The sequence below is a fragment of the Barbatula barbatula genome, assembly GCF_947034865.1.
Source record: "Barbatula barbatula genome assembly, chromosome: 2".
Classification (NCBI taxonomy): domain Eukaryota; kingdom Metazoa; phylum Chordata; class Actinopteri; order Cypriniformes; family Nemacheilidae; genus Barbatula; species Barbatula barbatula.
In genome coordinates this window covers 1,431,430-1,458,232 of record NC_136767.1, presented here as the reverse complement: position 1 = coordinate 1,458,232, position 26,803 = coordinate 1,431,430, and the positions used below count along the sequence as shown (strand labels likewise).

The following is a 26,803-nucleotide window of genomic DNA, read 5'->3' as shown; positions in this document are numbered from 1 at the left end:
GATCAAAATTGCAACCTACTACATTATGCTGAAAAACTGACACTAAATGATTTGCATTTTAATGTGTATTATGAGTATTAACACAATAGTAATAATCGCATGTATTAAAATCCCGATTATTGACAATACTGATCCGTGTGTGTATAGATTTAGTCTAAATCCTTTTTCATGAGCGCTTTTGACCCTGAGTGACACGTTTGGCTCACAGAGAAGTCTCCGATGTGAAATCTCAACTATTAAACAGGACCGATGTGTTTTTCGCATCGGACGTGTTCAGCGGGTTCCGTTCGGGACAGATTTGAGGCATTACCCTCACCATTCACACATGGAAACAATAAAGAATTGGCTTTCTGAGAGACATCTCAAAAAACCCATGTTGTTTTACTCCCTGGATATTCCAACATGATACATTTGTAATTTTACAGTTTTGCCGGCCCCCGCTCCTCCTCTCCCCCGTTCCGTGATGTTTGTGGACCGCGAGTCTCCTGTGCCCAAAATTGTGAACTCTCCTGAATTAATCATGTCCCAGAACTATTCCTATCACGCTGTGCGCATCCTAAGGATTTATGGCACTGAGAAACGGCCATTTTTCACAGTTGAGCCTAAACCTCATTGTTGCTAGAAAACGTAAATTGTGGGTTGCAATGCGAACAGTGGCACGTAGGATACGATGGCTTTGAATAGTTACTCGCTGCGATTGCCAATATGCCTCTACGTGGATTCGTTTTGCTTTCAGGTTTTACATGAATGTACAGTAAATCAAGGCCCTGTGTTAGTTGTTTTTCTCCAGTCTTTGCATTGGAAACAGACTTGGGGCTTAAGTGAAACTGTTTGAGATCAATGTTGGCGCTTTATCCGATTGACTAATGCCACCTTCAGCTTTCGCCTGGCACTGAGATCCAGAACTGACCGTCGGGGCTCGTGCACAGTAGTGCGCTCAAATCGATGATGTCACTGAGGTTACTGTGGCATTCTGGGCCACGGGGGGATTATCTCAGATGATGGCAGAAGCTAATATTTTTTATCTCCTCTTTTGTCTCACTCTAGTTCTCTCATTCTCACCCCTAAGCATTACATCAGAATTCTCTAGCTTTGCGGCTAATTTTGTAACCATTTCATTCAAATTTTATAAGGCATTTAGGGATGAAAAAGATGTTATGAATCCCCGTAGCGGCAGTCAGCTCTCTCTCCCTGCGGGGAAGTCTTGGAGTAGTGAATGAAGTGAATTGCCAGTCTCTGAATCTAAATCATGTAATATTACATCACCGCTAGATCTATGAACTGCAGGATTGTAGGATTTGGACGGACCATAAAAACATTATACTCACGGGTCTGCGCTTCTAAACAAAGATAGATGCTAGTTTCTGTCCAGAAAGATTATTTACATATGGGCCCTTAGACCTGAAACAATGTTTTTTGAGTTAAGTAAATGAACCAACTGGATTTTATTAAAGGGATAGTTCACCCAAAAATGAAAATTCTTTCATCATTTATTCACCCTCGTGTCACTTGAAACCTGCATGACTTTCTTTCTTTGGCAGAACACAAAAGAAGATATTTTGATGAATGTTGGTAACCAAACAACATTGGACCCCATTGACTTCCTTTGTACAGTCACAAAAGCACTGAGACATTTCTTAAAATATCATCTTTTTTTGAGGGTGAATTAATGACAGAATTAAACTTGTTTGATGAACTGCAATAGAGACACAAACTCAATAATCTTCAGGAATAGTTCACCAGAAAATGAAAATTCTGTCATCATTTACTCACCGCCTTGTCATTTTAAATCTGTATGACTTTCTTTCTTCTGCATAACACAAAAGAAGCTGTTTTGAAGAAACCAACCGTTGGTCCCCATTCACTTCTATTCTAACCAACATTCTTCAAAACATCTTCTTTTGAGTTCTGACAACTACTCCATTAATTCAATAAGGACAGATTGGGCAGAATATTATGAACAGATATTGCAAATGTATGTTCTCATCAGTGCTTGTTTTGATGATGTATTTCATTGACTTCATTTGTAGTCAGTGCATGAAGTTTAAACTCTGGAGGTTAAACCATGATTTAAGTGTCTCGAGCAGAAATCGGGTCAATATAAAGGCCAGACAGCTACAAGCACACTTGCACTGACCGAGCAGAAAACTGCGTGCTCCCAGCTAAATAAGTGACGTCCGTCGTGCAGAGGTGGTTCATAAACTAACCACTTCCATCACTGCCCCGAGCTGCCGTCACGCACACACAAACACATCATTAGTGTCCTTCATCCTGTTAGGTAGCATGCGGCTCTGCAGTGTCACCTAGCGTTGCAACATCGTCACCCCACAGTCAGGTTCAGGGGGTTCAAAGCGAGGGCCCCTGTCAGATCACTCCACGGCGTAATGAAATACATTGCATGCAGTTCGCATTGAATCAAGTTTGGGAGACTTGGACTCGGAGTTAGAAGTCCAATTAAATTAAAAGGAGTCTAGGAAGGCATTTAGGTCAGCATTATTTTAAACGAGCTATGTAAAAAAAGCTTTTAGATGAAGTATAGACGCTTTTTGTCTTCTAAATATGGACTTTACGTGTTTAACAAAGACATTTTTTTATTGAAAAGTATCGATTTACTGTAGTTTTTCCCTGCATGATTAAGGTACCTATGTTTTGAGCTTTTTCTCCGGCGAGATGAGTTCAGAAAAAAACCACCGTCCACGTGCTTTCATTTCGCTCCAAGCTGACCCTCCCCAAAGGCTTGAACGATTGGTTGAGTTCACACTCGCACAGAGAGTCAATCTCTTTCTTTGTCCGTGTGTAACTCGGAAACAGTGCACTCAACAGTCTCCAGAGGACGGGCCAGTTCTGATCCCGCTGCGGTTCGCTCTCGAGAAGAGAGTAGGTCAGTTCTCCTGCTCGGCCAGATTTCGTTGGCTTTCAGGCTGATCTGGAGTGGCACTTTAACCCGGCCACTTGGAGGCTAATTGTGCGCTTCCAGATGGTCTAAATTACCTATTGATAGCAGATTTCACATTGGCAACCTCCTCATTACTTTCGTTTAGTGCCTTTAGTTTTTTACAATCCATTTGAAGGATTTGCTGTTATACCGGTTTCCATCAGAAAGCGAAGGAAGAGTTTTATGTTTGTTCTGCAAAGCAGTGGCCGTATTTAGCCGTTTGGCTCCAGTCACATTTAATTCTGATGTTTTCAAACTGTCTGAAGTTATTAAAATTGTCTTACTGTTTGTGTATGTTCACTCAGAGCTGTCAATCGAAGGTGTTTGATCTGTCGCACGGCGTTTCTCAGTACGCTTGGTTTCCTTGTGAGGAGTCTCCACATGACAGCTGGTCTTCACATTATTGGCTAAAGGTAAGAGATGGACATGCCATGTTTGGGACTGGGTTTTACACTGCTATGTTACAGTATATTTGTGTGATTTTGTGGTTTGGATCCTGAAACAATGTTCTTGTTTATAGCAAGGTTTAAAAAATCTGGGTCCTTACCAAACATGACTAGCACTGGGTAACATTTTCTCAAGAACCTGCTTTCTGTTTCTATTCCCTGTTCATCCAGAATGTTTCTCAGCATAGCTGTGCATAGAACATGAAATAGAGAAACAGAAATCTCATGTTTATCACTTGTCAATGGAAAACATCACATCGCCTGGTTGCATGGTTAAGTGTTGGGGTTTGCTGCTCTGTAAAGTCTTAACTAAAAGTCACTGAAATTGTTTTTGTTTCTTACTAGGCCTATTACGCCCATCCTATGGTAGCTGCCGCTGTCATCATCCACCTGGCTGCTGATGGGACAGCTGATATCGACCAGAGACAGCACAACATCACCGTTCAGCTGGTGGACACCAAAGAGCAAACCCACTCTCTTGGTTAGTCTGAACACATCCCATCGATGCATTTTGCTATTTTTACAATACTTTTGGAATAGCCCATTTTGTGTTTATTGTGTAGTCCAGATCTAGATTTCAAGCTGAGATGCCCAAACCTTTTCCTTTGACTGGCCAAAAATGAATCCGTTGCATGAAAGTAAATGTTAAATTAGACCGAACCGTATTATATTGTGGGTTATAAATATCTTCATTATTACATGTTCATTGTGTCACTAAGTACACGGTACTACACTTTAAAATACATTAGATAGATTATACATATACGCAAGTGTCAGAAATGTCTGAATTAAATTGACATTAACATTTTAACCCCCCAAATCTTTTAATGAATGATCATCACGGGCCATCTTTGGCCCCTGGGCCCTAGTTTGGGCATCTCTGATTGAACGGAACAGTTCACCCAAAATTCTCTTTTGGGACACATGAATGAATGTAATTTTCTTCACAAAAGAATCCAGAAGATGAATGAGAACCACAAATCTAAAGCCAAACTTGTGCTATTTTTAGTTTAAGAAGATCCTAATTTAAGCCATTTAAAATTCTGATGCATAAAGCAAATGCTGTACTTGGAATCCACGCTGTCGTTGCCTGCAGTTATTTTTGTTGTGTAATGATCGGATGGTTTTAGGGGACTGGAGGCTGAGTTGCCGGAACAATCCGCTGGTGATTCCCGTGAGTCATGACCTGAGCGCGGCCTTCTACCGCACCAAGGCCATAATAGTGAGCTTCGGCTCTCCTCTGGTGGCCATCTCAGGTGTGGGCTTGCGCTCCTTCCAGTATTTTGACCCCATCACTATCAGCGGCTGTCAGAGCAATGAAATCTACAACCCCATGGGCCAAAGGTGAGAAGACCAATCTTAAGACCTGAATGTCAATCCTGATATCATAAAATGTAATCTTTGGACTTTTTCAAGATATCTCATGTAAGTGATGTCGAAGACAAATATTTGTAAGACCTATTATTAATTTAGGTGAAAATAAATTTTGCTTAGATATTTTAGCTTTAACTTATCATGCAAAAAAATCATGCAAGACTATCCAAACTGTGCCCTGTGTGTGCCATTGGTCAGCCAAACAGAAAATCCCAAACCACCTACCTCACTCCATTTGTTGAGCCAACATTGCTGGTATACTTATAGTATTGTCCATGCATATTTAAAGGGTATGGGAGAAAGTACTTTCTTTAATACAAAAAATGTACATAATCATGATACATTGATTAAGCACTCTAAAATTATTGGAATATGAACGTTTGTGCCCCGTATGACCTAAGATTGTCTAAGTTGTCAGGATGAGATACTGGAACTATAACCTTTGCAAATGTCACAATCCCTCAGTTGTGTCCATTACTCATGCGATGCCATCGAATGTCAAAAGCCAATGGTCACCAACGCAGAGATGAAGTGCAACAGTCCGGGATACTTCAACGGAGCGCGCTGCAGCATCACCTGCAACCGAGGATACACGCTGAAGATCCACAGAGACGATGACATCATCAAAACACAGGTAGCCACTCGCATAGCCATTGCGAAGGAGATTTGACTCCAATGGAACAGTTTTTTTACAGCAATGGCGGTTCGATTGTCCGATTTTGAAGAACTTTTAAATCGTTTAAAGACGAGTCCTTTAATGAATAAAAAATGAAAGAAAGAAAGCATTTAAAGGGAAAACACAACTTCCAGGAACTATCTAAAGGCTCCATGAATCACGTGACACACGAAAATCTTGCCGTGACTCTCCCTGAACGGCCACTCGTTCGTTTACTGCTTTTTAAATGCGTATCAGTTGCTGATGTTACTCTGTGTGCGCGCGCTCGCTCTGTCCGTGTGGGTTTATTTTCAGCAATAAAATCTGCGTTTTACTGCGTTTTCGTAGAGAAGTGCGAAACACACAATCACACACAGTAAACACACATTGGCTTATATTAGATGAAACACTAATCATCGACTCATGCCCTGACCACATATGGAGAAAGTAGTGCTAAAGATTTATGGCTCACAAAGGGTTTGTTAGACGGTAAGTGAACAGTCACAATAGCTGGCACTCAGGCCAGCGGTCTGTCCTGGAACGGCCCATGTGGCTCAAATTAAAGGACAAGCTGAAGATTTTTCATACGCACACTCGCACCCTGCACTCGGACTGGAAGTTTTTCTGGTTTTATTGTAATAGCTAGAAAAACAGTTCAAATGAATAACAAACTCAACAGTCATTTGTGAGTGACGGAAAGGAAGTTCCAGCCTCCGGAAATCACCGTCTGGGAAACATGAATATACAGATGTTTTTTCTCAAGCGGTGTTTTGACATACTGTTTATTTAGTCACATTGGTTGGAAAACTATGTCTAAATAGCGTTTTTTAGTAAATGAACAATTTCCCCATAAGACTATAAATCCTTAAACATAGCAAGCGTTCTTGAATTGACTCATTTACGCAGTTTTGCTTTGTGTGTTTTTTTAACCAATGACTCTTGTTCGGTCATGTATTATTTACACATTGGTTTTACTGATTTATGCCACGGTCACACTTGACCTTTCGATCCATTGACTTTCAAGTTGGGTGAACTCTGACCTGCGAATTCGCGTCACGTAAATGCGTGAGACCAGTCAAAAGATCAAAACGTCACATCGTGACCTTTCAGTAAAAATAAGAAATGGAGGAATCGCTCCTGTCCATTGTTGCAGCAAAGCCCGAACTAATTTTGCATGCTGAAATCGCACCACCTCGTGGGTTTCTATATGAAGACAGAATTTGGGGAAAATTGGGGTAAACTATCTCAGTAATTCATAAAATAATAATACAGTATATTTTATCGTATTTAAAAAAAATAGCCTATATATGACCCCCCAAAAATCTAATCCAAGGCCAGATATTACCCCTGTATTTCTACGTGTGCACACTGGTCCGGTTGTGTCTTAGTGCGTGAGTGTCTCGCACATCTGTTAATTGCGCTTGCATTTTCTGGTTCACTGCTGGCTGAACGTGTCAAGAAAGTGTCGGCGTGTAGTCGCTCAGGATGCAATTTGTTCGAGTCTATTAGACGTCAAAACAGTCCGAGTTCAGCCTCCTGCGCACTCCCTGGGGTGTTGTGTAAGAGACGGCCACGGATCAGTGGCGCTGCGGATCTGCGGACCTTACTAAGCAACGAGCGCAGATTACTGCAACCCTTTGACCCCAGTGCCCCACACAAAAGACCAGCGGTGGCGGTGACATTCATTTACTCGACTTCACATGACTGAGCAGTTTTGTCTCACAAAGAACGTTTGATGTTCTGGCCCTTCAAAACATCTTTGGTCAGTTTTCCAGGTCTTTACATTAATGCATCCAGCAACTTTTGCGGTATCTTTCTGGGACTTCCATGAGGTCGATTTTGCTAGTGCCATGCTCAACCTGTTAAGAGACAAGAAAGCTTTCATTTTCTTAAAGATATTGACTAGAAAAGAAGTGTACTTTGTGAGCACATGAGGTCTACTGTATGTTGGGTGGATTCTGTGCCAGCGGCCGCTGTTGACTGAGAAGCTTGGCCGCAAGTTATTGCGCATTTGGAAAGAAAGGCAGCAGACAGCTTTTCTCCGCTTTTGCGAGGGCTCCGCTTATTTAACAGCCGTGCACTTTGGGGTCCAGGCAGGGGGGTTCAGGGGCCATTGGGGAAATGTCTAGTCCGGTTATGTAAGGTAAGAGTGGAATAAAGAGGATTTCTTTAAGATGGCCTGCAGAAGCTGTAGATACAGTACACAGCAGTGCATTGTGAAAGTAAAATAAAACTGTGCAGTGTTCACAAAACATTTAAATGTTTGTAATTTAAGCATCAGATTTGTTGAGGTCAGTGTTTTAAACAGAACTGTCTGTTGCTTAAAAGTTAAACACGTTCAACGTCCGCATGTAGTAACTCGGTTGTATTCTCACCCAAAATGAGCCTGTTGAGTTTTGCTTGGTTATATTTGCAAATAAAATAAATGTAAAATGTATACTAACTACTGTTGCACTTTATCTCCATATAGAATTATATTATGAAAGACTCCTCAAACATGGTATAATGCAAATACATTCAGTAATTCATAATATTAAAGTTCAAGAGAATAATTGTTAACAATTTTTTATACAGTTTTCTGTAATAGCATTGCTGTAGTTATTTTATACTAATGCAAAATTGAAGGTAAAAAATTTATACTGTTAAAAAATGGTATATTAAGTTGCCACCGATCAGACTAAACCCTCAACTTGGTTATATATTTGACAAAATTATTTGGAAAAAGGTCAAACTACAGTGTATTTAAGGATCGAAATAATCGAAATACATATATCGGAATAGTTTGCATTAACTAGGGATGCACCGATAACAGTATCGGTATCGAGTCCGATACTAAGCTCATGTATTCGTACTCGATAGCAAAGACCGATACCTCGTGTGACATAACATGACTGAAATTTGTTGTGAAATTTGCTTTGAACGTTTTTTGACAAGCACATAAAATTATACATGTTTTCATATTGTGTTTAATGTGAAGCTGTAATTGTGAAGCTATTCTATTTGTATTAGGTTGCAGATGTAGCTCTTGCTTTCCCTGAATGTTAAAAGATGCATTTTGGTTATCTAATTTTTCATTTGAAATAAAATTTAAATAGATTTTACGGAGGTGAACCCTTATCGCATTGCATTTAGCAAGGTATCACCTTTTCCTTCAATATCATGCAGCCCAACTTTGCGGATGCATTTTGTGTATTTGCCAAGCCTCCTTAAATTCTTCTCATCGTGAGCTTCAGATTGCACTCCTAACACAACGTATTTAACACATCCTTAATATTAAATTTAGTTTAGTAGTTTGTACTTTCTCAAAACTAGGTCTGAGAATGTGTTGATGTGTACCTACACTCATTACTAAACTTAATTATACTTTATTTGCCTAATAAACGTGTACTTGATGTTACCTTCATATTCCCGTTTTGCACATTGTTCTAACACACTTGCCAGTTCCAAGGTCAGACCTACAAAGCGTACCCGCGTTCCTGCTAATACGAAAAGCAAATTGACACGTTTCGCTCGCGTGTGCTGGAGAGAAGCGATGACGCAGTGTGTGGGAGCCGTTGGCCCTTTACAGAGGAAAAGTGCTGATCCCACCACAGTCATTACAGCTTATCAACCATCTCCAGGGAGCTAATAATGTGCACTCCCAAAGACTCCAGTCGAGAGACAAATTAGCCATTTTGACATTAACCTGTTACGGTAACATCGTCGAGAGGGTGCCAATACAGTCTTCTTTAAAACAGACATAGATCTGCGTTTCTTAGGTTACCGGCCATGTCAAGCGTCCAGGTTTATGATCGGAGGACCGTTTAGGGAGCAGATAACCACGGCAACAAGCACCACAGTGTCTTGTCCGTGTGACCGCAGCTTCCTGGCTGCCCGCCCCTTGTTTTTGCCAAGGTGTTATTGAAAGCAGAACATGTCCTAAAATCGCTGTTAGACAAACAACATTTCAACACAGCGGAGGGAAACTGAGACTTTGAGGTTTGCTTGCCCCCCCCCCTGTTTTTGTAGCGCTCGTGAGTTTGTGTGCGCTCGCGTGCGCGCCGAGAGAGAGGCGGAGTGGGGGCCGGGGTGCACATGAAGGTCCAACAGTTGCATCTGTGTTGAATTAGGCACAGTAGTCAGTGGTAGTTAAATACTCACTGGAGGAGGAATCAGCAGCTGTAAAGTTTTAAAAGAAGGAAACTCCACACGCAGACACCACCTCCGCCCCCTCTGAAATTTGCCACCCCCTAGTGGGCGGCAGTCCCCCTCTCCGACGAGCCGTTTCCCCTCGGTGGAGTCGCGGTCTCGCTTCCAAGTGGGAATGGTGTGCGTGTGTGTTTTACGTGTGCACCCGACCGAGATTACGTAGCGTACAGGTGGGTCCCGGGCCCCCCTGCATGTGTGTGTGTTTCTCCTGTTTAACCACAAGAGTTTATGTTTTCCTTTTCGGCCCACGCACATATCCAACCCCCCCACGCCTGTGGTCAGTCATTTTATGGTTCCTGTAATGCAGCCAGTGCTGGCTAATAAACCGCATGTCTGAACTGTCATTCAGCTTTGAAATGGGTTCGAGAGAGCCAGAGAGGTCTGGGGAGGGAAAGTGAGATGACACTTTTATGTACTTCTGTAGCCCCTCGCAAGTTTTTATGATGAAGGCAGGTATGCACACTAACACGCTTTTCGGCGTTGTTATGATAAATTTACGCCGCTCTCTCTGACCCTAGAGGGAGATGTTGAGTAGGTTGTTGACCGCCATTTAGTTTAGGTTTATTTGAGACAGTGGTTCTGTTATATTGCTGAAGTCCCATGATGAGATGGAACCGAGCCTTTTACTTTTGGTTTGGTTTATTTCTTGGTTTGGTTTTTCTTAAGATAGGTCTACGTAAAAAAATGACCTTGTTGTTTTTCAGATATTTCAAATCGTCACCACTGATGTTTTTTCCTTGTGTTTTGTAAATATTTTTTCAGATGATCACTTCAAATTCTTTCCCCCGGATTCTTAACTCAAATGTTTTTGTTTTGTTCTGTCAGATATTCACCTCAAATATTCAAGACTCACACTTTCATGGTGAGCTGTTTTCAATAAGAGCTTCAGCGCAAGAAAAGGAAGAGGCAAGGAAAGGGGGCAAAAAGTGTTTTGTAACTGCGTCTGGATTGCATTTCAAATGCTTCCCGCTGCTTTGCTCAGTTTTAGGTGCTGGTACACAACATGCACGTTTCCTCAGAGGGTACAGAACATTAGATAAGCACTGGATTCCACAGGCTCATTACACTCCAGCCCGTTCAAATTGGCCGTTTCATAAAAGCCGAAAAGAGAAAGAAAAGAGGACCAGGGGTCACACTAAAGCAATGTTTTGTGGATGCAAGTTAAACAATATTTGTGTCAATAATCCGTGCCTCGCCAGCAAAAACAGTTTGGCTACACAGAAACTGGTTCGATAAACATCACTGACATCTTTTTTTGGGTAAGCCGCCTTTCATCGCTTGTCACAAACAAATGGATAGATCTGTGGAGACGAGCATGTTTTACTCTTTGCTTCATTGAAACAGTCTGGACTCTAAGCCCACCTATGGCCCGCGTCCAAGATGCCGGGTATGGTTCATGTTAAACTTCACTTTTTACTTAATGCTTTATACCACACGCAAAAGTCAAACAATCCAGTAAACCACACTTCTAGATCACAATACTTGTTTTGGCCCAGAAAAGTCTTGCGTTTGCTGTCGTGGAGTAAAAGCATCAGCCTTTTAGCGTAGTTCACACGCTTAGATTCATGGAGGACCTCGCGGTGCCGGTTTGTTCCTGGTGACAAATTTACGACTGTTGTTTCTGCTTTGTACACACTACAGTTTGGTCAGTCAGGTAGTTGCGGGCGCTGTATGGTTTTGTAGACAACTTGATTTTAATAAAAGCAGTGATTCTTGTATTTTGTATAATAGGTCAGAGAATCTATACATGGCTTATGAAACAAGATTACTCCTTAGAAGGCTGACTTGTTTTGATTTAAGCCATCACAACTAAACGCAGCTAACTAACACAATAAAAACATGTTAACATAATAAAAAACGTTTAAATACGGAAAAATTCACTGCTGGGGTGTCAGAAATAAACCGTAAAATGCACATATTTTTCAGTTTTTCTTGTAAATGTGCAATTTTTTACTGTAATTTTATGGTTTTCGACTTTCATATTTCAAAAATACATGAAAAAATCTGTAAAAACTGTTAAATTAATATTTTTGTGCATTTTTGTTCAGTTTATATATCTGTAATATTTTGCTATTATGAATATATTCGTTTTATGTATCAAAAGTGGATGTTTTGAGAATAAATTAAGCTAATAATGGTGCTTTTTTTACAAAACTGAAATACAATTCATTCAAATCTACAAAAGTCTTGACAAGCATCACACGGGTCTAAAATGACCTCATTCTGCCTTCTGACAGCTTTGTTATATCCAAGTCATTTATTATTTGAGCTTCTTTATTATTTATTTACATTATTTGTCATGGTTTGATCTGATGGCTTGTTGAATTCAAGTGGTTGCGGTACAAAGTGAATGAATGTTTTCCCTCTCAACAGTCTGAATCTACGGTGACGCTCACCTGTGCTGATGGTAAATGGAACAAGCAGGTGACCTGTGAACCCGTAGACTGCGGGCGGCCCGACAAGTACCACGTGCACCCGGCCAACTTTGAGTTCACCGAGGGTACCACCTACGGCAAGGAGTGCACTTTCCAGTGCCGGGAGCCGGCTCAGCTCGTGGGTATGTAGACTGTAACGGATCCCAAACAACAAGCCCCTTGGGATTGAGAGGTCGACCCTATAAATGCCACAACTGCTTCGAATCGAGCTAAAAAAACTCTATGCACTTTGAGGAAACAGTGCTGTACAAGAATATGTCACCTCTGGAATTGCATTTTATGAATCAACTAGAACCACAATATTAGCTAAAACATTTAACATTTCTTCAGGAAGTAACAATGTTCTGACGTGCATGGAGGATGGAATGTGGTCCTTCCCTGAGGCTCTGTGTGAGCTGCGCTGTCCCATCCCTCCTCCCGTACCCAACGCTGTCCTTCAAACCAAGCGCTGCAATGCCACAGACCTCAAAGTCGGTTCATTTTGCAAGTACAAGTGCAAGCCTGGGTACCACGCGCCCCACGCCGACAAATCCAAGAGGTGAGAGACCCCTAAACGAACTTTTAGTTTACAGTATACAGTATGTGTGCATATATGGAGTATTTGGAAAGGCTGTGTCCTTTGCTTTTAACACACCTAAGATAACTGTGTGTCATTATTATTTACCTTTTTATTCAGAAAATATGAAAAATAATGATTGTGAATGATTTGTCTGTGTCCCAGGATGGTTCCCGTCACATATCACAGACGTGCGTTTAAGCGGCAGTGTACCGAGGATGGAACCTGGCAGCTGGGTGAGTGCGTGGCCGTCACGTGCGAGTCGCCTCCCGCCATCTTTCACGGCACTTACCAGTGCACGAACGGCTTTCAGTTCAACAGCGACTGCTGGATCGACTGCGACAGGTCCAACCACACGGTGAGACAGCACAGCCACTGCAAGCAGGTCTGTCGCATTCTCTTTCTCCTCTCACTTTCTGTCTCCCTCGGCGAGATGTCAGCTCCATCGCTGTGCTTTCTGCTCATCACGTGCCCTCTTAAACATCACGGTGTCATCTGCTCTGGCTTGAATTAGCAGCATGACTGTTAGACTAACAGAAAGGAGTCTTGCATGTGTTGTTTCACTGCGCTCCATGTTAGTACTAACGCAACCCTACATTGAAAATACAGTGTCAGGTTGACCGCAACCATTGGGCAAACCTTTTCTTTGTAATTGCTGTGGTGTGGAAATAGGGTTGCCATGTTCAAATTAAGGGACACCCATTCACAACACCCTCACACTTTTTGAATACTAGAAATATTCTAAAACATAATAATATCAAGATTTAAAATTAATAATACTCAAATGTAAAAAATATGTATTGTATTGATGCCAATTGGCATTATTACTAAATGTTCTTTCTGAATAATATTTAATAAAATATTTAATATTTGTAATTATAATGCTTTTAAAACATTATAAATGTATAAATTACATAAATAATATATAGCGCAAGATATAAATGTCAGTATATAAATTAACATTTTGTATTAGTGTCAGTTGGCATTAACAAAATGAGTATTTATACATTCATCATTTTATATCTAATCTATTAACTAGCTGTCTTCATATTAATGATGTGTTTATCAAATAAGGCCTCACAACATATGGACAATATAACGCATAATATATTAAATATAATGTTTTTTAGATGTTATAAAAAAATATAAAAATAATAAGCTATATCATTGTGTAGATATTATAAATACACGGTTTTAAAGAAATTGTGTAAATACCGTATATGAAGGACAGTTTTGTTATAATGTCACTCGGCAATCAATTTGATGTCTATTTATTAATTATCTGTCTTTATATTAATTATGTGTTTTTCAAATAAGGCCTCACAACATATGGAATACAATATTTATGTATATTCCTATTAAACATGTCAAATGAGCCAATGGATGTAAGCACCTGTCCAAATGAACCTGGCAAAGACAAAACATTGATCACCGCATAAGGATCATTCTAGATGAATTTCCCACCCATCTTATTTATTTGTAACTACACCCCCTCCCCAAACTAATATCTCCATTTCATCCTGCTGCATCACCACTGCAGACCCATCCTGAAAAACCAAAATGATCAATCACGATTGTCTCAATGTTTTGCTAAAATAATGCAAAAAACTGTATTTGTCAGACTGCTCAAGATTTCTATTTTTTATAACCACCACATTATTTATTGAGCATCAGAATGCTCAATACTTTCTGAGCAGCTACTATACTGTATATAAGGTCCCTGCCAAGAAACCAAAGGTTATCAATTAAGTTTAAAATTCAGATTATTGATTATAGCACGCTTTCTGCTCTCTTGACCCTCGGAGCAGTGTTGTGACAAAAGCCTCCTGTGCCGCACTGAGTAGGCCCGGTTCCCAAACCCCCAGAATGAAGTGATCCGGTCGATGCTAATACTTTAAAAGGGACAAACAGAACCATGCGCTCCCAATCGTGGCCTCCGCCTTTTGAAGATGTTCCTGTTATACAGTATATCAGATACATGTGTTGTCCAGGACGATTGGTTACGTTTCTGTCCCTCGAGAACATGAATAAAAACATTGGATTTTTGCTCCAGGGTCCTTCCACCAACATGATCCGATGTCGAAAGGACGGGAACTGGACCGGCTCATTGCGTCTCTGCCCCAACCTGACGGGACAGTGTTCTCTACCGCAGAATCTCAGCCCAGCCATCCATCTCAACTGCAAGAGCGGACACCGGATAGGTCTCTGTCTATTTGCACACACGACTAGTACATTACTGTATGAGATAACAAAAGCTTTTTCTGCAACGTTTATTTTGTAAATGCTTAGCCTGTGAATTTCAATACACAATGGCTGATTGTATAACCGTCTGTGCTGGTCAACAGGAGAGGAGTGCGAGGTGTCCTGCCGAGATGCCAGCAGCAGCGTGATTCTCCTGCCCGGCAACATGACCGTCCAAGCGGTGATGAAAGACCACTGGTGGAACCCACCCAAAGTTACGGTGCGTGCGACGTTTGGGTGGGCTCACTTTACATAACTGTTGTAAATGTTTTTGTCTTCTGAGTTGTGGTCTCGGTTTCCAAATTTGAGTATATTTTTGGTCGATGTCACACACAGGATAAATATTTGAGGCCATAATACGAGTCGAATCTTCCAAAGTGTTGATAATTCAGTACCTGTATGTAACACTGTGTAGTGTTGTTTAACGCCAGCGTGACGTAGCTTCTACGAAACGCAGGGTTGTACCATAAACACTTAAGGAAGTCAAAATAAACCTTTTGTGATGTAAACGCACTCCAGTCGCCGCAAGCGTTATGATTCATACGCAGATTAAGCGTTAATCAAAAATGGAAATGACGGCGCGGTTTTAAAATCCAGTGTATCATCATGTTTACTTGACCGAAATAGAACTCTGACCAGACCACCGCACACTTACACCGGGGACTGTTTCTACTGTGCTTTTGAAAGCAAGAAGCACTTTTAATGACATAATGTTTATTTTTGGGTGCACTATCACTTTAAGGCGCATTTTACAACCAGCCCCTGTTGAGGAAACTTTTGTAAGAATATAAGCAGACCCAAACAAACATTTCTATAAGGCAGTGACGCATACAACTTATTTCCCCGTCTCATGTCCTCAGAGCGTCTGAGACTGGACGTGAAGTGCTTCCAAAATACCCGGTGTTGATGAATGAACATACAAACCAAATGTTATTTTCCCTCAGAGTCCCTGTTTCGATTCAAAACAGCCCAACCGCAGAGCTGGACAAAAGAAGTGGTTGCCGACCAAAGAACGCTTAACATGACAGCATTCTGAACTGCTTTTGAACCATTGTCGTATTCCAGATGGTGGTCTCAGTCCGTCATTCGGTGGATGACAGACGACAGTATGGCCGGGGGTTGTTTTTCTCGCTGTAACGTTTTGAACGGCTCTTTCCTTTCACTCTCACGCTCGTCAAGAGGAAAGGGACGATTTTATCGCAGGAGCAGAGAAGCCTTCGCTGACGGGAGTAGACCGCGAAACGCCACGCAACTCCGGGGCCACTTAATCGAATGACTCATTTCCAGTCATGGAAAGAGACAAAAATGCGCCGATTCTTCCATATCTTTATGGAAACTGGTGATTTCATACTACATCGGTAGCGCAAACTGAAAAGGTCACCGGGGCCGCGCAGGTCTCAAGGAATATCCATTTCCGTCTTCACTATGTCATCGATTTATATATGGACTCCTGAATGACATTTTCGAGTGACATCATGCCCGCGAGCGGTTATGAGGTCGTCTGGCTTTTTCATTCCGTATACGCATTTCTTCTTCTAGTGTTGTGGAGGTTCTTTGGTGCGGTCTGATTGCTTCTTGTTTTTTTCAGTGTGGTTTGCGCCATGTGGTTCTTTGCTTGATTATTTAGACTGCGTGTGGAACCTTAGGAAGCACAAACAAATCTACCTCCTGCGTCTGGGAGCAGAGGAGACGTACATATTCCCATATTTATCTGCTGCAAATAAAGCAGTTACTGTCATTTTGAGGACAACATTTTAGAGCAGTTTTCTGAACTCTATTTTAATTTGTAAAGACTTGATGGAGAGCATCATATATTTGGGTTGTCACGATACCATAAATATATTATACGAAACAATACCAGGTGAAGTGTCATGATATCAAGTGGTAACGCGGTGCTGTGCGATGTTGTGGTAATTCATCATTTAGATCTACAAAATGCACCAAAAAACGTTTTGATTGCATAAATTAATAATAAAGAATAACTGGTTATATGAAACACTGAAGACCAATCAAGCGAGCAATTGACATGAAAAAATACTGTAGTTCACTTTTGTATTTACTATAGTAAACTGTAGTGTACTGCAACATATTACAGTATACATATTTAATATACACTACAGTATTTTGTCGTTTATTCATTTGATAAACTTTAGTAACTCTGGTATACTCGTTGTAAGACTCGAAAACTTTACTATTTTACCATAGTAAATGCTATATAAGTATACTGCAGCATTTTTTTACTGCGGGAACTAATTCAATGCGTGACATTGATCTATAGACTTCATCTATTAGTTCCATCAGCTGCGTTTGCTGGCCGGAAGTTAACATAATTATTACATTAATTTTACATTTAATTTATATTAATATTAATTGATATTTCTATTATATATCAATTGTATCAACTTAAAGATGGGGTAACACACGCAGTTTCTATCCTCGAAGAGTATTTAGTTTGATCAGTTTAAAAAAGAGAGATAAAGCTGTACGATTATTTCCGGAAAAAGACAAGCAGTGGGACGGAACTAAAGCACAAGCCCACAACACATCATCACATTAATCCCTTCGCCGATTGCCAACAAAACACAGACATATGATTTAGATCGACTTACCTCTTGCAGTTCATGTCCGGCATCTTTTAGCGTTGAGACCATCTATTAGTTTCAAATGAACTCCAAAGCCAGCGTTATATCCACCGTTTAAATAACATTCATCACCCGAATGCAGTGAGCAAACAAACACGGTTAAACTTCCGTCAGCCAAGGGAAGCGGCATTGATAGGCGTGTTCTTTCGTTGGTGTGGTCTTTCTCTCACGCTAGCTCTTTGTCTTTCGTTTGGTGGATGACACGTGGGCGTGCTTTTCTGGGAGAGTGGCCATTAAAAGGAATAGGATCCCTGTTACAATACCTGTTGTTTACGTTGTCGCAGCTGAAACCATTAGATCAAAATCTTTAGAACAATACTATTTTAAATGTATAACTAAAACGGCCAGGAAGTAGTGGCATTATTACTGAGGCGCTGAATTTTTCAGTCGATTCTTTCAAAACTGATTTATTCAAGAACAAAGCATGCATCTCTATGCATGTCTCATTTGAAACATCGACTCACGTGTCATTCAAAACACGTAATTGTTTAAATATTTTTACAGAACAGAAAGGCGAAGACGCTTAAAATGTTTTTTAAATGGTTTCGCAAACATAAGTGCTCAATAAAACGTTAATGCGCATATCGTCGCTGTCCTTACGATCCCTTGAATTTCTAAATTCTGTGTGCATCCTGCGTTGTCGAAGTTGACAAGCACTTTTTCATACTTTTTATTGGTTAGATATTTGCAAAACCCAGTCAAAACGTAAAGTGTGACTAATCTTAATGACTCATGACAAAACATTAAATTCACGCAACATGGAGATGTAAGGTTGTTGCACAGCATGCACATTTCTTAACCCCCCTCTTAGTAAATTAACGTCTTGCAAGCAGACACCACGAGAGGTTGCGTCTTGACCATGTATTGAGAATCGTGTAAAGGGCCTTAACAACAAGAGTGTCTGTGATCAGATAGTATAAAAGCCTATTTAATACAAAACACAGCTCGCCCCGTGCAGCCTGTGCCTGTGGAGGAACTATAAAAACAAGCAGAAGTTCAGGCGCAGGTTTAAATTAGGCCTTGAGTAAACAAGCCGCTTGAGCCCTTCGTGTGACACTGAATACTAAGTGTGCGGATGGCCACAGTTAGCCAGAAGGGCAAATGCCTGCTTTCTTAGAAACGTTCTGTTTACTCTGAGCCTTTCCATTCGCTGTTGAATCTGAAATTCACCCAGACCACGTCATTTCACCTCTCCAAACATCCACTCTACCTGTGTTAACCTATACCGGGGAACACTCCTGGAGTTAAATGACTCCATTCCTTTAAACCTAGTTATTCCCAGACGAATCAATAAAGCCTTCATTGAATTCAACTCACAATTAAAGCACTGGTTTTAAAAACTGAGGTTATTTACACATAACTTTCTCTCTGTCGTATAGAATATGGTATGCACCATGGGACTCAAGTGGTACCCTAACCCAGAAGCTCTCCATTGCATCAAGGAATGTGAGGTAAGATCGACCACATATTGTAATTATTGCTCATTTTTCACCATTTGTGTTTGCACGACGACGACATTTGCGTTTCGTCTTGAGTTAATCTTTCAGACATAGCTCTGAGCTCCACGCAATCATGGAGGTCTGGCCGAGGTTTTTCTCTGGAACCTGACCTTGAGCAGTTGTTTCTGCCATCTTCTCACGCTCTTTGAAGTCAGATACATAAATAAACACGCTGTGCTTGGTGTCTTCCTCTCTTTCACTCCGTGGACCAGTCTTGCCCGATCTGAGTCAGGTTTAACAAAGCCAACAAAAGCAGACAAGGGGGATTTGTTACCACCTTTGTTTTGTTTTTAAGGCTAATTTGTTTTCTTAAGCGTTTTAGAGGAACCTGGAAACCTCGTCTGGAGGATATCACATTCCTGAAGTAGGAATGAAAAAACGGCGACTGTGTCTTCTCGCAGATGGAGTTTTTTGAGGAAGTGCTAATGTTAGCGTCAGATATTTATCGAGAACAATGTACTGTACGTTCGCCAAAGAAAAGACTGAACCGACATTACTAGATGTTTTGCTTTTTGATCATCTTTTGTTTTGTAGAACATGTGGTTCTTGCATTTCGACAACACTAAACTGAAAGTGCCTAAATTTCAAACGAAAGTAAATGGCCTACAAAGCTTAAAATGTTTCTGTACTTTTGTACAGATTAGCTCTCTTTCAGACATTCACGAGAAGTTGTAAAGTTGATTTATGAATGAATTTGAGTGAATGAATCAGTTGATTCAGGCCTCAAAGAATGATTCATTCACGAATCCGAATGATCAGGTTCTCCAGTTTAACACACTGAATGAATGACCAACCAAAAATAAAAACTCTTTTATTCATTCACTCTCATGTCATTCAAATGATTCTTTGTTCTACGAAATGCAGAAAAAAACAGATTTTGAGAAATCTCTCAGTGGTTGGTTGTCCATACAAAGGAAGTCAGTGGGGCCAAAATGTCTGCAGTATGATGGCAGCGAGGTGACCGGTCCATTTTTTTGTAAATCTGGGCCAAACCTGCAGACTTTGGAGCCCACCTCATCCTGACCCAGTTACAATGGGTGGTTATTAGGCGCCCTCCGAAAGCATTTGGGTCGGGCCAGAGAGATGATTTCAAACTGCAAAAGGTCACAGGTGTGTTGTGCAACCTCCTGTGCCTGTCAGGATGGAAATGTGTAGTAACTCCTGAGGGAGACAAATAGAAGTTTAATAGGGCTTTGGTTTCCCCATTAAAAGCAGCCTCCTCCATCCACAGGCCCGGGAATACTAGCTCAATTTTTCCAGGGCAACATAATTGCAACAGACTCGAGTCTGTGCGTCTATTTTTACACGGTGGTGGATGTATGCAAGTGTGAATAGTTGTCTCTTTCTTTCTTTATGAGTTTGTATTCTTTCACGGATGGATGGGGGTTTATGGTGGAGCACATCGTTATTTGGCGTCGAGCCAAATTGTGATTGCAAAGTTTATTAACGTATCGTGATTGATAAGGGAAGTTGTTTAGGTTTATATGTTGTGTTTTTGCCTTTAGCCGTTCATGGGGGACAACTACTGCGACGCCATCAACAACCGAGCATTCTGCAACTACGATGGTGGAGACTGTTGTCATTCCACTGTCAAAACCAAAAAGGTAAGATTAAAATAAAATATAATAAAATCATTCATAACGAATCAGTGACGCCACTTTTTAAAGCAGTGAAAAATGAAAGGCTTTTATCACTACAACCTCTACTTTTATGGGTAATTACAATTAAACATTATAAATGTAAGCATTATATGCACGATAGTTATGGTTTAAAATTGTATCTGTCGGGACTTCACAGAATACTCTATAACAGTTTGACGTCATTTGACTTGAATACACATAAAGTACGCAGAGTAACCTGCAATAGAGATGGCGATTGAAAGGCGAAAGTTATGGGTTGCAAATTTACAAAAACGTTTTAGTTGAATTGGTGGCAAAGTCATTATGGAAAGATTTAAGAATATAAACTGATTTGGATTCGAAGCACATATTTTAACACATATTTATACATTTGAGATGAGTGTGCATTCATGTATATGTATATCTATTAGTCATTCGATTAAAAAAATCTGATTAATCACGATCGCACATAACATTAATGTTTTAAAATATACTTAAACAACAGATTTCTTTAACAGAATCATTTTAGGAAAGAAAGAAAGATTCTGATATTATTACTGCAGCTGATGTCTCTATTAAATGGATTATTTTTTATTTATTTTAACATTATTTATAGCCTTTCAACAGTATAATTGAGGGCTATTATGTCTTAACAGGTAAGAAATATACAGAAATTTTATGAATTTCTTGAACAAAATTTTAACTTAAATACAAAAGTATTCTCATTATAGCCTCAAAACACTGAAAAATGTTTAGTTGACGTTGACCTAATATCTATAGGCCACATGCTGTATATCATGTATATTTATGTATGTGTACAGTATACAACATTCCGATCAGATTAATTGTAGTTTTATTCATATTTTGAATTAGCTTTTATTTTTATATTCTTAGTTTTTTACAGTACTTTAAAAGGGAAGTGGTGATATACAATACTCATTAATATTGGTAGATCAATTAGTAACCTTTTTATAAAAACCCATAAAAGGAACTTTATGGCGCTGTGCTGTACTGACAATATCCAATGATTGTATGAAGAAAATGAAAATGAAGAATGATTGGTTTCCCCAGCAGCAGCCAAACATATATGATATAGTAGCTGGACCTTTTCTTCACTCCCAGACATGACGTAAACACACAAAAACGAATGACATAAACCTAACATTTACCACTAAATCTAATCCGACAGATCAGAATATAAATCTTTATCGTGGTCTTATCGTAGTATATCTGGGCATGGCGAGAATGTGGTTTTACGTGGTATTTTGCTCATTTTTCACCAAAATTATATTCTGGGAAGTGTAGTTCAGCATATAAACTAAAGTGTGTAATTGTTATTATTATTATAGATTTATATTGTAAGGCAGGGTAATACGTCTTGTATCGTAATTATCTTCGTGGAGAGGAAATCTTTAAGGGCACCCACGCTACCCACAATGCCTTGTAGGCATTGCAGCTGAAGCGTTTTGTTTTGTTTTCCAAATCCATGGCAACAAATGGTAGCATATATATTTCCATATGTACATTCACCTCACTCACAGAAGAAATGCACATATTTCATCTTGAGTGGTAAAGATCGTGAGCTCCACAATGGCTTGTGTACGCTTCTCTTTTAATGAACTTGTCATCTTCTGCCCTCTTTCACTTGATCCTCCGTTGCTTTTTCCTTGAGCAAGTTTTCCTGGCTGCCAGAAAAAGTACGGCTCTCTTTTGACAGACCAAGAATGAAGTAACTTCTCCAAAATTACAACAGTGAACCCTGGAAGCATGTTGGACCGCTTCACCATTGCACTGTGCCAAAAACAAAAAGACTGGCGTGTGTGATGACGCATTTCCCGGCAGAATACACAGCTTGTTGTGAAAACCTTAGAAACAACGTTTGGAAGTGGTCTGCTAACTTTTAAATACAGTTGTAAATCATATATGATCTCGAGTGGGCCGTTTACACACCCCAGTGGATTACCAAAGCAAATACTAAAACTACCTGCTGTCAATAAACACACAATTTTTTTTTCAAACTTAAGGATATGAAAGTGTCTATTTGCCTTGACTGTACAACCAATTTTGGGAACCCTCCAACTCCACAGAACATTTAGTTGTATTTAATACGCACTATATTATTAACATGCCATTAATACCAGTGTAAACTCTTTCCAGATGTGACTTTTTCAATATGAACATGTTTGTATCACCTGAAAGCAGTTTAAGTAGTGTAGCTGTTAAAGATCATCAAGATAACCTTAAAGAGGTCACATAGATATTAGTTGGTCGGGTCATGCCGAATAGCTCTGATATGATGTTTTGGTTTTGTAAAGTTTGATAGTTTATTGGATTTAGTAAACACAGATGTTGGTGTCCCCACTGAAAGTCTTTCTCTGAAGTTCTTTGTACTGCATGTGTTTTACTTTTTCAACCCAATGTTCAAATACGTAAGTCATAGAATACATAGCTTGTGTTTGTCAGCCAAGGTGTTTTCCTCCCAAATGCGCCATCAATAGCGGATCACCGCCCTCGCAGGGCCACGGAGCAATTAGGAAAAACCAGCCAGGGCTGCGAGCAGACAGAAGAGCAACATTGACACAAAGCATCCTGTTGGTTTGTTGGGCTTGAAGATGACCAGGTTTTGAATCCGTGCCGGGAATGATGAGGTCTTCCGTTTTGGAGGTGAAGTCATAGGGGAAGAAGTGAATTCGGTGATGCGTTAAGTGGAAAGAGATGATAAACAATCCTTTCCGAATTCAACCCAAATTGAAACCTAAAGTGTTGTTGTCTGCAGGAGGATTTCAACATTTTTATCTTAAAAAGTCAAACATTTTTATAAGGTTCATTACATTCCCCAAATGAAACCTCGTGGTTGCTGACCTGCTGATATTTCCAGAAACGATTGGAGGAATCGCAGACTGTCTGCTGACTGGCACGATGACATCACCATTGAGAAGGTCACATGTTTAGAGAACATTCCGTGGTTGCAAGGTTTGCGAAATGAAAGGTGCCCTGACTGTTCAAACTTTACTGCAGAAATCTCGAGCATCCTTCTTTCAAGCCTGTGTCAGCTTCAGCGTTTGAGTCTTGTGAAATAGTGTAAAGTATTGTTTATTTACGGTGTACGAAGTGTCGGTTCCACTTTGACTTTTTTACTTGAATGTAAATTCATATGCAGATATTTACGCTTAAAATTATACAAATCCACCTCTTGTATATTTGAAACAAAGGCATTCGTTAAAATTTTTTCTTTTGCGGCATTTTGTTGTTTATCCCTGGAAGCTGTTCAGGGATGGCCAAGGGCAACAAAAACATTGAGAAGATGCGCACGCACACGGTCAACAACTGGAGAAGTGTTGGTCGGCTGTTATGAGGAGCGTGGCGGTGGAGGGAATGTTGTCAGCCAGAGTTCTTAGGCTTCATGAATGGACTAGATTTACAGTTGGGAAAATCCCCTATGGTGGTTGGGGACACCGAAAAGGGAAAGCCTGTGTGTTTCACAGGGCAATGAGAGGCCATTAACCCACCACTACCCCAGTTCGCCTTACACAAGAGACCTCTTGTTGCTCTACGCATATGTCGTTTTACACTGCGCTCACATGGGTTTTAACAGTAGCTGTGTTAACATGCACTCATTTTCGTCAGTCCAAAGGATTTCATTGACGAAAGGACAGTTAATGCACTGTGCATCTTAAACACTGCACTCGATTCTGTATTTTGTTTATGACTGTATGTATATTCTGACTAAAATGACTGGAAAGCACACAGCGTCTGCGTTGGGGTTTACGCTATATTGCTCTTATTTTGTTTTTATAAAACAAAGTTTGACATCATTTTGCACAATAGAAGTCAATGTTTCTTGATTTCATATTTTTACATGTCATTTTTGTATAATTAAATACTCCGGGTGCTGGCTAGCAACTAGTAACTAGTAATCGTTTTTCTGACGGTGTGACTGCAGGTTGTGTGGTTAAAATCACTGTAGTTTATCTCAAACTTAACTTTCTTTTTTTATTAAAAATTAAGGGTGAGATGCCGTGCATTGCAATAACAGATCAGTGCCATGCTGAATGTGTAATCGAATTCCCATGAGCTCAACTCACTTTGATGTTTCGTCTGCGGCAGGTGATCCCGTTCCCAATGTCGTGTGACGTTCGAGGAGACTGTGCATGTCGAGACCCACACGCAAAGGAAAACAACAAAGGATTCCGTCACCGGTCCATCGGCTGAGCTTCGAACCCCCTCGGTGGCACCCAGGGGCCTGATGGGAAATCATTCCTCAACATGCTGCTTATCAGAGGGTCTCTCCACTCACACCACACTCCAACATACCAGCCATCATGCCCTTGTTTCCTCATCCAACAACAACCTACGAGGGTATGACACTCAACCCCAAAAAATGAATAAACGACCAAACACATCAACGATAGATTTTAAGTAGGAAAGAAAAATGGAAGTTTCACGAACGCATCCAATGGCAATAGCAACTGTAGATGTCACCAAACTTGGGCTTAAACAAGCCTGTGCTGACAGTTTCGTTCCTTTATGTTTGCTTTCATTGACCATTATTTGTAAACCGCAACCATGGCAGTGTTTTCATGTACAGAGGAAAAAAGGAGGGAAAGGGAACAAAACAATCAGACGAATATTAATACTGGACCTTTGATAATATTTGCCCCATAACATTTGACCTCTGAGACCACCTAGCTGACTGTTAATCCATTTACTGTGTATTTTCATGTCAAGAGTTCTGTTTTTTGGCATTTTTCGAACACAAAATAATATATAATCCGGGACGGGCTGCACACAAATAGCTCACACTCTTCCAAATGTTTGCGCTGCTCTTACAACCGTAACGAAAATCTATCTGGCGACCTCAGCGCCTCTATGAGACGCAGAGGGATGATGGGAATATTTCACGGAACTAGATGTTCGAGTGCAGCTGCTGTGGCCCTAAATCACAAAAACTCGTAGATCAGCTAGAAATGAAGCCGAACATCATCAGAGGAGGTGTTGATCCTGTGAGTTACAACCCCAGTTGCTGCTCGTTTTGCTGTTTTCCAGTGAACAGTTTGTAGTTTAATGTATCACAATGTGCTGTCTGATAGATTGTACCTCGGCTCAAAACGCATCTTTAAAGGATATCACACCGTTTTAAAGGCAAATACAGTCATGTTAAAGCTGCTATTACACATTTAAAGGGACAGTTCACCCCAAAATTACGAAAAAAGTTATCATTCATTCACCCTCGTCCACGAGTGCCAATGTTCTTCAAAATATCTTGGTTTGTGTTCTGCACAAGAAAGAAAGTCAAACAGGTTTAGAAGGACATGATGGTGAGTAAATGATGGAAGAATGTTCATTTTTGGGGTGAACTTTCGCTTTAAGCAAAATGATCAGGACTGATGTTAACAGTGTACTAAATATCATCATGGCTATGAGTCGGCCGTGCACAATATTCAGTAAGACAGCAATGCTCATTGTACAGTCTTGTCTATCATCAAAACTGTAATATTGAATATCTTCTATTTTGGACTACGTTTGGCGTTACGTTTTTATTTAGCCAATTAAATGAATGCCAAAAGAAGATTGAACAGAGTATGTGAGACGGCCGAGCATTCCACTCCAGGTTTTCCCACCGCCCATTTCATATGTGTTTCAAATTCAGGTTGACCTAAAAAAAAGACTAAACAAGCATTTAAATAAGCAGAAGAATCAATGTTTAAAATTATGAACAAATATCTTGTTTTGTCAATCATATTTTATAGTTATTGAAATTGTGAGTGGGGAAGCACAAAGGAAAAAAAGTTGAGATCCACTGCAAGTAAAAACCCATATACTAGAATTCCATAAAACATGTGTAACTCCGAGCTAATTCAGCTCCTCATAGCTTTGCATTCATCCATCCATTCATCCATCCATCCATTCATCCATCCATCCATTCATCCATCCATCCATCCATCCATCCATCCATTCATCCATCCATCCATCCATTCATCCATCCATCCATCCATCCATTCATTCATTCATCCATTCATCCATTCATCCATCCATTCATCCATCCATCCATCCATCCATTTATTCATTCATTCATTCATCCATCCATTCTTCCATCCATCCATCCATTCATCCATCCATCCATCCATCCATCAATCCATCTATTCATCCATCCATTCATTCATCCATCCATTCATCCATCCATTCATCCATCCATCCATCCATCCATCCATC

At 40.3% G+C, this 26,803-nt stretch overlaps 1 protein-coding gene across 1 annotated transcript in view; it reads left to right on the top strand.

The window, feature by feature from the left end:
• The window catches only part of pappab (pregnancy-associated plasma protein A, pappalysin 1b), a gene marked incomplete at both ends in the record, with an annotated part of 56,945 nt that extends 32,143 nt beyond the window's left edge, over positions 1-24,802 (top strand). Inside the window, 12 exons of the mRNA XM_079451352.1 lie at positions 3,241-3,348; positions 3,727-3,862; positions 4,512-4,725; positions 5,221-5,389; positions 11,972-12,155; positions 12,364-12,571; positions 12,755-12,947; positions 14,643-14,790; positions 14,935-15,050; positions 18,852-18,923; positions 20,477-20,575; positions 24,698-24,802. Of these exons, the coding sequence (XP_079307478.1) occupies positions 3,241-3,348; positions 3,727-3,862; positions 4,512-4,725; positions 5,221-5,389; positions 11,972-12,155; positions 12,364-12,571; positions 12,755-12,947; positions 14,643-14,790; positions 14,935-15,050; positions 18,852-18,923; positions 20,477-20,575; positions 24,698-24,802 (1,752 nt within the window). The remainder of the gene's footprint in view (positions 1-3,240; positions 3,349-3,726; positions 3,863-4,511; positions 4,726-5,220; positions 5,390-11,971; positions 12,156-12,363; positions 12,572-12,754; positions 12,948-14,642; positions 14,791-14,934; positions 15,051-18,851; positions 18,924-20,476; positions 20,576-24,697) is intronic.
• Positions 24,803-26,803: the final 2,001 nt, after the last annotated feature.